This window comes from Aptenodytes forsteri, unplaced genomic scaffold (genome assembly GCF_000699145.1).
Source record: "Aptenodytes forsteri isolate BGI_AS27 unplaced genomic scaffold, ASM69914v1 Scaffold82, whole genome shotgun sequence".
Taxonomy (NCBI): Eukaryota; Metazoa; Chordata; class Aves; order Sphenisciformes; family Spheniscidae; genus Aptenodytes; species Aptenodytes forsteri.
The window spans coordinates 2,177,120-2,193,162 of record NW_008795490.1 but is presented as its reverse complement, the minus strand read 5'-3'; the positions used below and the strand labels follow the sequence as shown (position 1 = coordinate 2,193,162).

The 16,043-nt window shown below is 40.6% G+C and overlaps 1 protein-coding gene across 1 annotated transcript in view; it reads right to left on the bottom strand.

The window, feature by feature from the left end:
- MTHFD1L (methylenetetrahydrofolate dehydrogenase (NADP+ dependent) 1-like) overlaps positions 1-16,043 on the bottom strand; it is a 159,094-nt gene that overhangs the window by 62,012 nt on the left and 81,039 nt on the right. Inside the window, exons 21-24 of the mRNA XM_009281550.1 lie at positions 7,516-7,655; positions 6,070-6,111; positions 4,896-4,996; positions 4,299-4,476 (exon numbers count right to left, since the gene is read on the bottom strand). Of these exons, the coding sequence (XP_009279825.1) occupies positions 4,299-4,476; positions 4,896-4,996; positions 6,070-6,111; positions 7,516-7,655 (461 nt within the window). The remainder of the gene's footprint in view (positions 1-4,298; positions 4,477-4,895; positions 4,997-6,069; positions 6,112-7,515; positions 7,656-16,043) is intronic.

The following is a 16,043-nucleotide window of genomic DNA, read 5'->3' as shown; positions in this document are numbered from 1 at the left end:
GGTTGGACTCGATGATCTTAGAGGTCTTTTCCAACCTCAATGATTCTATGATTCTATGATTCTATGATTCTATTCGCACTGCCCTCAAAATATGTTTGAAGCTTATTCTGTTCTCATTTCAAGTCTTGAAAAATATTCATTCATCTAATACCAAATGTCAAACTAACCCTTGCTAGAATCAAGAAGTATTAAAAAAGGAAAACAAAAAGTACAAGCATCAGCTACTAGGATAAAAACAAAAGTTTGCCTGCTTCGAAAAATAAAGAGAACCTGAAAAGCAATCTAAAAGTGGCACTACGGAACACTGTGTCATGTAGAGACACCTGAGGAAGTTTAAACAGACTGAATGAGATGCTTCAAGGAATATAACCACATTAGCACAGTCTTCTAATTAGACTAGCTTGCTGTGATACTCAACAGGACCACTTAGCTGAGCCTGAGTCCTGAACTGACACAAATGTGTTGTGTCCACTGTCTAAAATCGCTCATTCAGCATGTGCTTGGTTATCACTGGACAAGATGGTATAAATGTATAAACATACCTCAGGATTCAGAAGAAAAAAATGCTGATCCTCAACTTTTTACCAGTGTTTGACAGATCTAGAAAAGACTTTCTTGTTCTTCTCACATTATACACATTTGTAAACACCTTTCAAGGAAGTCTTTGTTTCCAGGTATACATTTGGAAATTACATAAAGCACTGCAGAGATGCATGCCATTTTGAAAAAACCCAAAGAGAGCCCAGTTGACTTGGACTATCCTGTACTTAGATGCCTGACTGTATACCATAAAATAGTTTGCTGCAAACTTTGGTCTAACTAGTAAAAAAGGATCTAAAACAGTTTTACATATAGGGAGTTTGGGATTGGTTTTTAAATCTCCAGGGTAATGCTTTCTAACAAAACATCAAAATGTTGAATGAATCTATTATGGCTACAGTGGTCTGGGCTGTTGGAAGTTGTTCTAATTATAGCCAGTTTTGGAAGTAAATTCTGATGAAGTTTTACAGACTGAGGAAAATAAGATGCATAGACATCAAAGGACTAAATGGAGATATGGAGTAAAGTGAAGAGTAGGGTAATATCATAAAGACAGAGATATGAATGAAGTGGTAGTGGTTTTATGCAGAATATTTCCCCCTCCAATGTTCCAAAGGGGAAAGAAAAGAAAAAAAAAACAAAACACCACAGCAAACCCTGTCAAACTTGAAGCAACCAGGACTTCAAAGTATTCAACTAACTGGACAAATCCGGCAGTCACTGGAAAGATGAGGGATGGAACTACGTCCTTTAAGTTACATCCCCTTTAGGCACAATGATGGAGGGAAATCATCTGTCTAAATCCCATCTTACTACCTCTTCTCTTTCTTAATTTTCTGTCATAGTTACCCCTTTGAACAGTAGAATTCAGTCCTCAAAACTGCTACCTTAAAAAATCCTATTACAACCTTAATTAATATCTAGGCAGGCTCATTTGGAAGAGGTGACTTTTCTTCGTGTCCCTGTAGGCCCAGTGACCAAATGACCTACCATACCGTACAAGTGACAGCACTGCTGTTTCACTCTCCTACTTCCAGCTGCTTCAGTCCCCATCCTTTGCACAGTAAGAATGAAACAGAAGCCTGAACTTTACGCTTTACTGTTTTTGTTGGCCTGAATTTACTTTTTTACAGTATTTTAAAATTTTTATATGTTTTTATAAAATCCCTTCAACATATTTTTGAGGCTTATAATACTTGTGTTAAGTTACAGGATATTAAGTTGATGTAAAGATGTGATTCATTCCCTTTGTGCTTAAGATCATGCTGCTTATGCGACACAGCACAAAAAGGTGTGTCTGGGAAAGACATTAAAGTAGAAATCAATCTCATTTTCTTCCTTCATAGAGACAGAGTCCACCCCTACCAATCCTTTCTACTCATTCATACCACAAGATTGTAAGCTACATAGAATATAGTAACGTCAGAGCTTAAATATGGGCCTTGTCAAACGCTAATGTGCTATCTCTGTAACGCAAGTGTCCTATGGGGAAAACTATTACATGTATTTCTGAAAGATTTTTTTTTCCCATTTTATTATGCAAAACCCATAAAATGATATCCTCAGTTTCCAGAGCATCTCGTTAGAGACAAACTCAGAAAGGTAGATACATTGTCCATTGTTTGGCTGTAAAAACGTTCTGTGGGCAAAACGCCCTGAATAGATGCCGCAGACACTTCTATTCCCAAGGTATTTCCATCTATTCTGTGAAGGCAGTGGTTAATACTAATAGGAGTTGGCTGGATTACTGACATTTGGGAAAACAGTGGGGGAGGTGGAAAGAAGAAATAAAATGGGTGCAACAGATATGAGGTACATATGAGGGAGGAGAGAAAGTGAAAGACAACAGTAGGGTATATCTACCTCAGGTTGAACTTTTTTCTGGCGAGAAGAATCAAAACAGGAACTTTCAGCCATTTAAAAGAATGAAGCTGAGGTTCTGCTGTTAAAAAATAGCATTCAAACATTTTCTAAAGAAACTTAAGTAGCACTGGGGCACAGGATCTGAAATTTGACAAGGGTTTCCTTGGTGCCAGCAAAGTCTATTTTGCTGTCCAAATTTTAACCCACCCACATCTGGATAGTCAGGAAGGTCCTGAGAAATCATTTGTATAACCTTGTCGGCAATACGTCCCTCCAAATGTTCTGCCTGCACGGTGGTACTCCAGCATAGTGCTTTCAGGGGCCCAAGCAGCCCTTCCTTGCAAGCTGCTCCTCTTGGCAGCTCACGATGCTGCGATGTTACCTTGCAGACGACTGCAATAACAAAGTCTCAAAGACATGGAAAAAGAGTCACCATCCCTGGCAGACAAAGGATTGAAACTTGGACCACACTGTCCTTTGTTAGGTTAGCTGAGCAAATTCTGAGCAAATTAAAACACAAAACCCAAGCAAGGATCAGAGGAACAATGATAGGTGGAGGAACCCTAGTAATGTAATCAGTGGAAAAACCTAATCAGTGAAAATTAGAACACACTGAATTGGCTGTTTCCTAAGACCATCCAAGGGGAAGGATGAGACCATTGTCCCTGGTGTGAAATGCACCAAGGTGAGTCAATGGGGAAACTCTTTAATCAGAAAACTTTGCAAACAAAAGGGAATGATTGCCTACAGCAGCACAGGACTCGTTATGGGAAGTAGGAAGAAGAGCGTTTTGGGACAGTGTAAAACTCATGATGGGATTTTTGAAGGGGATTGTGGGAATGTGTAAAGATTGTTAGGGCATGTTTAGTGGAAGAACCAAAGATGGGGAAAGGGAGTAATCAAGGTGGATTGAAGAGGAACAAGTGTGGGGAAAAAAATGGAGGGAAAAGGAGAAGAAGGGGCCGGTTGAGTGTAAAGGTGTCTGGTCAGTAGCTTGTCTGACTGAGCTCTGTGCTTGAGCACTACAGTCTGTCCTCTATTCTCATTAAATCTGATTTCTGACTACCTTCTGTGTGGGTGTGCTCTCTGCTCTAGGTGTGTACGTATGAACACTAGAGAGCAGGAGGAGAGGTCTGACTGTCAGCAGCTGGAGAGAGCCATGAACCTCAGGGGCTCGTGGACGCTGGTGCCAACAACTGGAGCAGGGCTGGGGCACTGGGGGCTCCTCCTGGATAGACTGAAGATCTAAGGCCAACAGCAGCAGTGACACATATATCGTGTGTGTCATACTGTACTAGCAGACTCCAATCCCGATCAGCAGGAGAGAAGGAACAGGACTGGGCCACCTGTGCTCTTCATGTTCGTCTGAGGGCTGTGGGTGTGTAAGCGGGTGCTGGTAAAGGCAGTGCTTTCTCTCTGCGTTGACCTGTCTGGCTGGGCAGATGTGTAGCATGAGTGTGCACATGCTACCTCTACATACTTCTCATACAGAGAGTGAATGCTTCAGGGAGCCACAACTTGGAGCAATACCCATGACTGTGAGACAGTAACTATATTTTGTTTTAGCTGATTGTCAGGACAAATATGACTGAGATCTTTGTGGAGAAGTCTCCCACAATAATTTGTGAATGTTCCACCTACAGACATACTTTTATGTTAAACAAGAAAGTATCAGAAACATCATTCAATGTACTAAATAACGAGCATTACCAGCAAGTATCCTGCTCCTCTGATTAGACAAGCCACAGATCGTTTGTTCTCTCCAGCTTTTGTGATTTTAAGCCAAGTCAAGCCCCTTTCCAAGTATGTTAGATAGCTTTGTTGCAATGTTGTTCTTGTTTTAAATCCAACACTGATGCAGCATACATTCATTAAAAAAAAAAAAAAAATCTTACCTCCAAGCTGTAGAGATATTTGAAACTGTTTTTCTGATTGGCTGCCTTTTCCACAGCTTGAGCTAATTTTACTGCTCCTCTACCACCAGCCGACCAGTGATTGCAGGGTACAGCATCAAACGCTCCAGATTGCTTTGCAATCTTACACACCAGATCAACCTCAGCAGGAGAGTCAGTTCTGCCAACCAAACAGTTCCATCTCATCATTTTGTTTAATTAGTTCTCTTTTATAACCTTATATACTTAGCCTTATTCTACCATCAGCAGTTGTAAAGCAAGTCTATACAGAAATTATGCCATATACATAATGCATTTATATACAGCATATGTTTTACATGTTTCAAGAACACTTTTTGTAATTGTTATAGCTAATTAACATGGAATATTAATATTTCCATAACAGTATATACTTTTTTGGTGGTTTTAAAACCTTAAGAACAAGCTAAGGATTTCAAGGTCTTTATATTCACCATGAAAAAAGGAAATTCTTTAATAGCTTCTTTTCTTCATGCCAAAACTGATTAATTTAAAAACCAAGAAAAGTGTGAAATTTGAACCGTGGATTTACTCACAAGAGTAATGAAATAATAGACTTACTTGAAGACATTTAGAGCAACCACAACAGGAACTCCAAAGAGCTGAGTAATTTGAATCTGTTTCTGTAGATTACAGCAGCCATCAGCTACCAGCTGGAGGTTCTATGCAATTAAATAAAAATTAATGGAAATGGTAAGATACATCAAGTCTTCTCCAGACAAAGAATTTTCCATAAATGAAACTGAACATAAACATGCTGATCTTGACAGCAGCAGGCAAGTAAAATGCTTCCAGACAAAATATTTTGGCACTTATCTTATTAATTCTTATTTCAATTAATAAGCAACAGACGTATTTAAGTAACTAAGCAGTGCCCAAAATTTGTACGTGAATGTATTGCTTTTTCCTGGGACACAAGAAGGCAGTGCAGCTGATGACTGGTTGCCTGTCACAATTGTGAAAGGGCTGTTAGTCTCTTGTTTGCAAAGTTTATAAACAAACTACAGTAGTGGGGTGGGGTTTGACATACAGGTGTGTTAGATGCATAGTCTAATCTATATATTCATATATATCCCAGATAAAAGCATATTACTGGATTTCTGTATCTACTCTTTTTCCTCACACTTTGTAGGCCTTGTCTTAATTGCAACAACACACATATCCTTACTTAGCCTGATAAAACCAAAAGACCAGAATTTGTCTACAGCGAAGAGACAAAGAAAACAAACCCGTAGAACCCACTCTTGTTTGAAGAGTGACATCCAACACCAGACGTGAAGCACAAACAGGTCAAACCTGTTGTTTAATGAACAGGTTAAGCTATCATTAATTTCAGGGAGTGTCTTTGACCCCTGCACCACTCTGCTCTTGTGCTGCCATGGACTAGAATGAAGAGCTGATCAGTCTGAAAACTTAGTGGTCCTGGAAAAACTACTGAAAAAAAGTTATCTTTTGGCTAGCTCAGTTCCTCAGTACAATCTGCCATGTAGTCACACACATAGCACACACAAGAGCAATAACACCAAGTGGTTGGGGGAAGATGAGATGGCTTTACTTGTTGGCAATGCCTGTTAAGTGTGTTCACTGAATGTCAGCATTAGAGCATGCTATCGCCAAATCTGAGGCTGCACACTATCCAGCCAGAGGGATGAGAAGTTCTGATCCTCCATATACCACATTATTTTGTCCCTTTAAACAAAAGCTTCTCCTAAAGTTGTATAATAGTTCTTCTTACCTCTTCTGTGTATTCTTTCTTCAAGGGAGCACCAGCAGTTACCTGGAATAATAAACAATCAAAGTCATCACAGATTGACACTTGTCATAATCCTAAATGGTCAGAAGTGCACTTTTGCTTACTTTCTATACTGCCAGTCAGCACATACATTGCACACAACATCATAGCATGACTGCAGCTTCTGTTTTATTCCAAGTTACACTGGTACATGAAGAATAGCAACACTTCCTATTGTATTTGGGTAGCAAGATAAAGGTAGTGACTCAGCAACTAGTTGTAAAAGATTTATTAGAGAGGAAGTAATTGGGTCCCATTCTACATGCTTAACAATGCACCAGCAGTGCAAAGACAATGGACAGCAACCTCCAACAGCTGGCTGAAGGAATAACAGTAACATAGATGACTAGAAGAGGAACATCATCTTTGGGTGTCCTGCAGTTACTGCCCGTGGTGAGGAACTGCATGCAGGTTTGCTAGATTGAATTATAACACACATGACCATATACCTGCCTTGATACGCATGGAGGAATATCATTAAAAATAAAGAAAACTTGCATTAGAAGTGGACTAAAATGATGGAAAGTTATATAATTATGTCAACCTGAAGGACTGAAAAAGGACACCTCAGCTTTAGCTCTAAGAGACAATTAGCTGTAAGGGAGACCATGCATTCCAAAATTTTGTGGCTGTGGAAACAGCTCCGGTATTTTCACTCAGTGAGACTGTTTCCCTGGCAGCATCACTCACTTGCATGCTGCTGGGCAGGTGAAAGTGTTTCTAGGAGTTAAGTGTCTGTCTGCTTGGCTAGCAGAGTCTGATCTGATTATATGACTGAGGAGTACTTCTACAATCAGTAATCTGTACAAGTCTCTGGGTGACTTAAATAGCAAAAAGTGATACTCTGGTGACTTTTGTACACTGGGAAAACACTTGCACAATTTTATCAGTTACCTTAGCATCCCTGAGGGAATTAACCTGAGCAGATTAAAAGGACAGAGAAGGTTCCCATTACTGCAGTGAAAGAAATCTCAAAACCTTCACTAACAACATTCCCTGCTTCCGCTCACATACTGCAACCCAAACTCTTCTCATTCCTCCTCAGCTGCCAACTTTCCCAGCCTGCAACCACTTCAGTGCACTTACAAACGCTATTTCAAAAGGCAGGGAAAAGAATATATATACGTATTATAGCTTTTTCATACAAATAAACTTCCCTCCCTCAGCAAGATGTAGTACTTCTTCAGAGCTCTTTCACCCCTCTTCTTTGTTTGTGCCTTTCCATTCCTGTATTACCTTTGGAAGCAACATCTCTATAATGAGGTAACTCAGGAGGGATATCTAAATACTGCCCCACAAGCTACCCCCAATATTTCTTAAACCAAGATATTTTACTTATTTCAAATATTAGCAACAATTTTATTTTCCAAGAAAGGTGCAAAACCTTACATTTGGCCCACCTCCATGCATCTTCAAAGCCCTCACTGTAGCAACAAGTACAACCACACTGGGAACCAAGCCAGAGGCTCTGCATTTGATGTTGAAGAATTTCTCCATCCCAATGTCAGCACCAAAGCCAGCTTCAGTTACTGTTAAACATTAAAAAAACAAAACAAAACCACACATAAAACATGCTTTTGGTTAAACACTGGGGGATATTTCTACTTTAGCATACAGTGCACTTAAATATACACCAGTACTCAGTTTTGAATGAACTTTCAAATAGAGGTCTATTTACATTACTGAGTCTGATTAAAAAACTATTCCCAACTCAGAATTAAATTCTCTTATTCTTGATATGTACAATATGTCATCAAAAGTAGTCACATGGGGAAAAAACCCCAAGCAATCCAAGTTAGCTGGAGTCAAAGTCTTTTAAAAACATCTAGTCTTCTAAAATACCTATTTCTGTGTAATTATATTTAATATGTTTAAAATTCTTACAGATCTAAGACTTCCCTACGTTATTCCTCCTCCCTTGATTTTACTGAAGATGTGCTTTCATCACAATTAAACGACCTAAATTCTCCTAGGTTTGCAGAACTTCTGATCATCTCCTGCCTTTGCGGAGCAGAGGTTTAATTATAAACACAAAACAGCATTTACAGTCATGTCTCAGTATCGAAGATACTCTTAAACAGTGAATTCTATAACAGGACTTTGCACCAAAGAAGTCAGACATTAATGTGATTCAGGAAAAAAATCTGTGCAGAATTAGGATATTCCTGGCAAAGTATTTTTAGCAGAGCTACAAATAAAAGAGAAGATAATCCGTATTAAACGATGTCAGTCTCTTCACAGCTAATTTGCTCCGATTTGTCAAATATCAATTATTTCAATTGCCTCTTTTAAAATCCAAATAATTTTGGATAAACACAAGCACACAGCAATTCAAAAATTCAAGGGATTCAATCTCCCGTTGGTTGAAAATTTGCCGATGTAACTATTTCCCACCAGAACACACTGAAGAGTTGGGATCAATGCGTGCCTCTGGAAGATGTGAAGGGACTTGCAGCCAGACAAGTGAGGGTGGGAAAAGTGCTTGCTTCAGAGGCTCCTGGACCTGACTCCAAGCAGGGCTGGTAATGTGTCCCTGCAACCCCAATCAGCTTGCAAAAACTAGTAAATTCCCTTTTCTTTCTCTCCCTCTTGCCAGCAGTTTTGACTCTCATGCTTAGAAGGGGACCACAAACAGCTGATTGAACATTTTGGGGCTGGAAACCTTCAGCAGGGTCAAGGAGGAGGAGGTGCAGATCAGCTCTGCTGCTGTGGGAGAAAGTATCTTTCTGTTGGCAGCCAATGCACTTTAGGAAGTCCTAGCCTTTGTGCATTTGTCCTCACCCCACCGGTCCTTTTCCACCCCTTGGTTTTGCACAGGCTGAAACAATTGCCTGCATCATGGCTCTGCTCAGAGGGAGGAAATGGCTGCTGGGGCTGGGGGAGGAAGCAAGAGCTAGCAAGCAAGGGGGTGGGCATGCTGGGGGGGTGTGCAGGGACTCCTTGAAACAGTAATATGGCAAGTACCATGATTAACATTCTCGAAAATCATTGTAATAAGTATATTATCTTTTTCTGAATAGCCCTGAGAAAAACAGACATACCAAACATGGAAACAAAAAAAAAAAAAAAAAAAAAAGGAGGTTTACACAAACACAGTAATTCACAGGACAAAGCTAATGTCAGGATAAGTCATATTAAAAGCAGAGCTAGGGATCACATGTCTGCTTTCCAGTAACCCCCATTCTTCTTCTCCAGTCTCTTATGTGGCACAGTGTGATTAATGAGAACTCTGAGTCAGGAATATATAACCATGATCAATCTTTAATATAAACAACAGATAAACTACCAAGTACTTGAGAGGGTGGGAAAATAATTTGTCTCTTACGGAGATTGCCAGCGCATACACATAGCAGTCTCCTAACGTTTCCAAACAAAGTTTCCAGGGAGTTAATCCTTTTCATGCCAAGCCTTTTCAAGGGTCAGTTTTCCTTAGAGAAAGGGGGATAGCAAGTCTACCGTTCAGTGAGAGAAAAGCAGAGATTTCAGCCTTCCAGCAAGCACAGCAACAGCACACACAGCACTTCAGGGCTCTCAGGGAGATGCTCGACACCCTTCAGGCAGTCTAAGCAGCCAGAGCAAACACCCAGGAAAGCTGTGTGGGGGCACTTATCTGGGTAGCTGTGCATATTCCTCTATTCTTTGTAATGCTTTCCTTTGAAATGGAGGGCAAAATGCACATTTGCCTAAACAACCCAAATCCTGTATCGACATTTGAAAAGCTAACAGAACACTGGTGTTCACCGAGAGTGAGTGCTACAACACAGAGAACGGGATTTCTTCATTTGAAGCAGAGGAAAGGGAGAGGAATGTCGGTGCTTTCTCCAGTGTGCGGAAGGAAACAGGATGTAGTAGAAAAGCTGCCTGGATGAAAGTTGCTAACTCCATTTTATTTCCTCCGAGGAATAGTCAGAAGATACAGCAATATGCTAAGCTATTATATTTCAAAATCTTTGTGCTGAAACACTTAATACAATTACTTTCAGATTGTTTCCTGCTTTCAAATGAAAGTGTCAATGAAAAACAAATACAGACTTTAAATGGGAAGTTTCAAGCTCGTCTACATTTAGAGATTATGAGATAAAACAGCGAATCACTTTAAATGTAACAACAGAAATGTAAAGTAATACATGGGTTCATTTATTTCGGTTATCATTTCCCATACATGGTTTGTCAACAGAAGACAATTACAGATCACAGGTGAACTGATGAAGATTTTGGGAACAAACATCTACCTAAGCAGATGTGGTCTGCTGTACCTCAACTGAAGGAAAGTTTATGACGCAACCACTACTACCTGCCCACACAGAGTCTTTACCCAGCTTCAGCTCCCCTCCCCGAAAGCCTCTTCATCCTGCCCCCTGCCAAGCAGCCATTTCCCAGCCCTGTGAATCCCTGCTACCTAGGCTGCTGCCCCGCAAGCAGGTAGGGGGTTTGTAATAGACATGATGATGCCAGCATGATGTTAACTGCTTGCTTTGATTTCCTGGCCACAAACATAGCAGTTCTAATGAAAGTAAAGAGATAAATGATTTGCCTTCAGCGAGCTCATAGAAAACATACAGGCATTTGCACTTCCAGCCTGAGAACACAACCCCATGGCAACATATGCTGACCCAGATCAGGGATTTTACAGTCCTAGGCCTTGCTTTGCATCACGGATCCCCTTCTTGCACTGACAAGACTGGACAATGATCTGGACAAGTACTAAAAGATTATTTTCTGGGTGTAATTTTCAGTGAGTACCACTCTCTGGACTGTGTCCCTGCATGGTCTATAAAGTGCAAAACCTAATTCTACAAATACTCTGCTGTTTGATTTTATGCTTCAATTTTATAGCCCAAGTATCATAAGGAACATTAGAATGAAGACTAAAAATTATCATTTCATGTACCAGCAGTGCACTACCATTACATTACTTTTAACAGTGGGCCACAGGTCAAATCTAGCAATTAATATACACACATGTATCAGAAATAAACTGCATCAAAATGCTCCAGTAAGTTCAAATAATTTCTTCTCATAAAAGATCTATGTGAGGGTGACCAAAAAGCTAGGCTCATTTTAACACATTAGGGTAACTGGGGAATCTTGTTTCAGAACAACAGTAGGCAAAACACGACACACAATTACTATAGGTCTTTCTACAGGTCATTTACATAACATCTACTTCACTCCGTTCAGCTACCAAAATAACCAATAAACCATCATTTTTGCTCAGAGCAAGAACCCAAAAATACCCAAATTAGTTACGAAAGGGGGAGGAAAAGCTCATAAACATGGAATTAGGCAACAGCGATGATGAGAAGTCTGTCGGGCGGTGTAAAGTCAGAACAATTGATACTCTTCACTGAAGTCTCTAATTCCACTTCAGGGTTCAGGCAAATGAACAAATCGCTCTGATGGTTTTGTTTCTTGTTTTTAATTACCTCATTCTTTTAATAACCTCTTCATGGAACTACTGCCTTGCCAAGCACATCTGGGAATATTTTATCACCTATGCATGACAATAGCTTAAATAGTCAGTGTCATGGTTTAAGCAGCTAATCAGATTTCATCGTCATGCTTAATACAAATTTTTCACTACCTAAAAATACATCAATATAGCTTCATAAAGTGGTTCCGCATTAGCCTCACATACTTACATACTGCTTAAAAGCCTTACAGAAAGTGATGTTTAGAATTTTTTTTAAAGGTATTTCACCCACAATTGAACTTCATGTAAATTGAGGGTAATTCCTAGTGAAAGTAGCTTCTCCCTCGTCAGCCCTTTCTATCAACAAATCAATGTCAAAATAAAACATTTGCACTATAAAGGACCAAGTCAGATGTGTACATGAGGCAAAGCTTTAGGACACAAATTGTGAGCCTGGATCCCTGAACAATGTAAAAGGAAATGGAAACTCTGAGCTGCAAGCTGCCATTTACTACTGACATATAAACATATCTGTTCTGGTGCAGCTGTCTGCTGGTAAACTCAGGAAAAGAAGAGTTCAAAGTCACAGAAGCACATGAACTGTGAACCTGGAGCTGGAGGCATGCTAGCTGTAAAGTACTGATACGTTCTTGTTTAAATGAAAAATACCAAGGTGCACAACCGCCAAGATAAACTAGGATGATCAGTGATTTATCTAACAGGATATCATATTTTTGTTAGTATAGCTAGGGATGAATAAACCAGATGTTTGTCCATTCTGACTCTGGCAATTTATCTAATGTGAACTTCCATTATTATGACTGATTTTGGAATGTAACAGATACTTTTTTTTTCTTTTTCTTTCTTTTTTTCCTCCTTTCTCCTAACAGAGGGAGTTTTCCTATTCATTTTTCTTCTGACGCATTCTCAGATGGCATGCAACACAGGCATTCGCTGCTACCACCGCTGGACACAAAGTCCAGCAGAAAACTACACGTGAATATACAAGGCTGAACATTTTTCATGCCATGAAGAAAATAGTTTGCATCGGCTATCAAAGTTTTTACCTCCTCATTGGAGGTAACAGGTACTTTTCACCCTTTGCTAAAGAAAGGTGCCAGGGCAGTATGGGTTCGGCAGAGGTACGGGCACTGGAGGTTTCTGACTGTGGACCACCAATCCACGCTTTTGACTGAACCAGCAGATGTGGCAGTCCTGGCTTCTTAAGTCAAAAGGATCACACTTCTAACAGCTATTAATGGGTTTTCTTCTGCAAGAAGTCCTGACCAAAGTAAACTTTATTCTCAGAAAGCAGATTATATGAAGTTGTGTTCAATAGTAGATTATTATTTACTCGAGACTCTCTGCGTGCAAGTCTCTCCAAATGTAGACAGAGAGCAGCCCACCTGCACGAGCACCCCAGAGAGACACCCTATAAATGCCTGGTTTCTGGTTCCACCGGCGTACCCTCCAAGGTGCTCCTAATTCCTAATATAAATTTCTTTGAAAAAATCTCCCGGAAATTTTTTTTTTTCAACTTCTCCACACACAAAAAAAAAGCCAGCTGAAAACAAAGATTTACATTCAACTACCCTGCCGTCACACCCCATGCAGTAGCAGTTCAATTCGTGCTGCCTTCCTCCAAAGGAGACTTGTCTCCAGTGGCCGAGAGTCTCAGGCCTCAGCCGACTGTTACTGCCTCCTGGCAGCAAGGGCTGCATAGGGAGCTTGGCTCCCCGGAATACACTTCACCTAAGTGCTAATTCCCTTGGGACCCCGTAACAAGCTATTTCAACCTTATGGAAAAAGAAATGTTTCTGAGCAAAACATGTGAATTTTACCATTGGAATGCAGAGCAGCTTTAAATGAGAAAATAACCTCTCATAGTTATTCACTTTAAATACCAATTGCTGTTAACTTTCCAAGAGGATCCCATACATTAAACAAACGAATAGGCACAATGACTCATACAGATTATTCCCAAACTATAGACAAAAAACCTAGCAGAAAGTTCACTTTATTTACTATAAGCCAGGCGGCTGAAGACAACTCTCAAATCTTGATTCTCTCACAATTAAGAATACAATTCCTCTTTGTGGGCTTTACAGGCCTGCTTGTATACGTATGCTGCGTATGTTGGATTTGAAATTCAGGGGGGAATCAAACTGAAGGCTCCAGGAGCTGACAGGGGTGGCACTGCGTGACAGAAAGCATGCTCTGCACATCTCCACAGCTCTGCTTGCCTCCCCCTCTTGAAAATATACAGAAGTGCAACTGCAGTGATTCCTGCCTACAAAGCACCAATTTAGGGCATGGTTTTACACTGTGGCTGAACCAAATGAACACCCTGCCTTGCTGAAAGGGCAATTCCTGTTCCCTCTTAATTCTTCCACCTTTCTCCCCTGCTCCCTCCCTCCCTCCCTGCTGCCCAGACTTCCTGCAGGTTTTGGCACTCATGTAATTGGAAGGTAAACTGTTGGAATTTGCTAACCAGAAAACAAACAAACAGAAAAACATAGAACAAAAAAAATATTTTTTTTTTTCCCCCCACTGGGTTACATTTGAATCAGCTGAAGTGAGACCAGTGTCTGAACATGTTCAAACAAGCATCAAAAGCAGACAAGCAGAAGCAGGGGAAGGAAGGGAGACACATTTCAACAGTGGCAAACTGTTAATTCATCCCTAGCCACCTTGTCAAACCATACTCTGATATTTCAAATGTAAAATTTGACATCTTCTCGCAGCTCACTAGTAATGAGCTCATTATTTAGATTTATTACTAGAGATTAAAAACCTGAAGACGTCTTACAAACCACAAACAATCCATTCTAGTAGAAATAAAGTGAGCTGTATGTGGCTTCACGGCCTACATGTTTCTCTGAATCCCTCTGCTAAGCCTGCTGGGTTTTACAGCCACTTTCTCTTAACTCCTGTGTCTTATACTCATGTAAAACCCCATAACTCATAGGCTAATTGTTGGCCCCTGACATGAATTGTAATGCATAGCTGAATACACTAACCAAATATACACAGTTCTCCCTTTTCTAACCTCCTTCTGTTACAATGTTAACTAGAAAAATTTAAACAAAAGAACTGTGAATTTTAGGTTCCATCCTTTTACCATTCATGGCACGTTTCCTTTGAGGTAACAGAGTATCATTTGCTCATAAGACAGATGACCACGTTTTTAAAATGGAGCACAATTAATGGCACAGGAATAAGGCAATTATGTTATCTCATACTTAAGAGATCATCATGGCCTTTGGCAAAGAATTATTAGCCTTCTGGTAATTACAAAATTAAAACCTCACCACTTTTTTATTCGGAGTTGCGTGGAAGGAATAATTAACAGCAGCACTTACGGATCTTTATTTAAGGCCATTCTTCTACAATTCCCCAACTGCAAGGAGTATATTAACTTATGGTACCCACAGTATTACCCTAAGTGCTTAAAATAAATTTCATCAAACCTAAACCATGTTTCTCTCTGGGTATCTCACTACCAGACTTTCATTTACTTTCAGTTTTAAAAGCTCCAGTTGGCTGAAGCTCCTGCCACAAATACACCTTCCATCAACTGAAGCTGCTCTCTGCTGAGCTCTCAGGTTTTGGCTCCTCCCACTCCCCTTGGAAGAGCTGCGGAAAATGGACCCTGAACGTGCTTTGAGAAGTCACGTTACAAGCATCTGGAAAACTCTGACTTCAAGAGGCAGGCAGAGAGCCTGAAGATCTCTTCCCTAGAAAAGTTCCACCCATTTCATCAAATGGCCATGAAGTAACACCTGCCTTAGCACCAATATTGCACCGATTCACGAAAAAGGAAAGAGAGGATGTAAAGGATCTTATTCTTGAGACAGAACACCACTTCAGCATACGCCCTGGAAGATGACATACTTTCTAAAGAGCAGCAGAAATACAATTAGGCAATGAGTAATGATACAGGTAGTGAATGATGAATACATAATTTTTTGCAGTCATACAAGGTACCCTCAGAGACTACCACAACTCAGAGACAAAATCCATTTAACCAACCACCACCACACGCCGGGCTGTGGGTGTTCATGCACTCCCGCATGCTCTCAGATGGGCATGGCTGTGAGAGGCAGCGAGGCCAGGAAATCACCTTGCCAGCCACACACGCTCCTCCTTGTTCTCATCACAAAACAAAAGCGCCTGTGCACGGATGGTGGGAGAATGGTGGCGGCTGAGGCTATGGTGCGTGCCACACAACAAAGAGCCAGCGCTGAATCGGGATGATCAATGCTCCTGTCACTTGGCACAATCACCTGAGGCATGCCAGGCACGGAGTCATCAATCACTGCAGTGTAAGCCTACCCCATAATGCATGCAACTATTTGCCTTGGGCTGCTGCCTTGTTAAAACTCCCCCAGACTCTTTACCGAGGCACACGTTTTGAGAAGTATTCCCCACTCTGCCCTTCTAAAATCCTGGGGAGTGCCTGGTTACTATTATAACGATTTCACCCATGATCTAGGCACTGTCT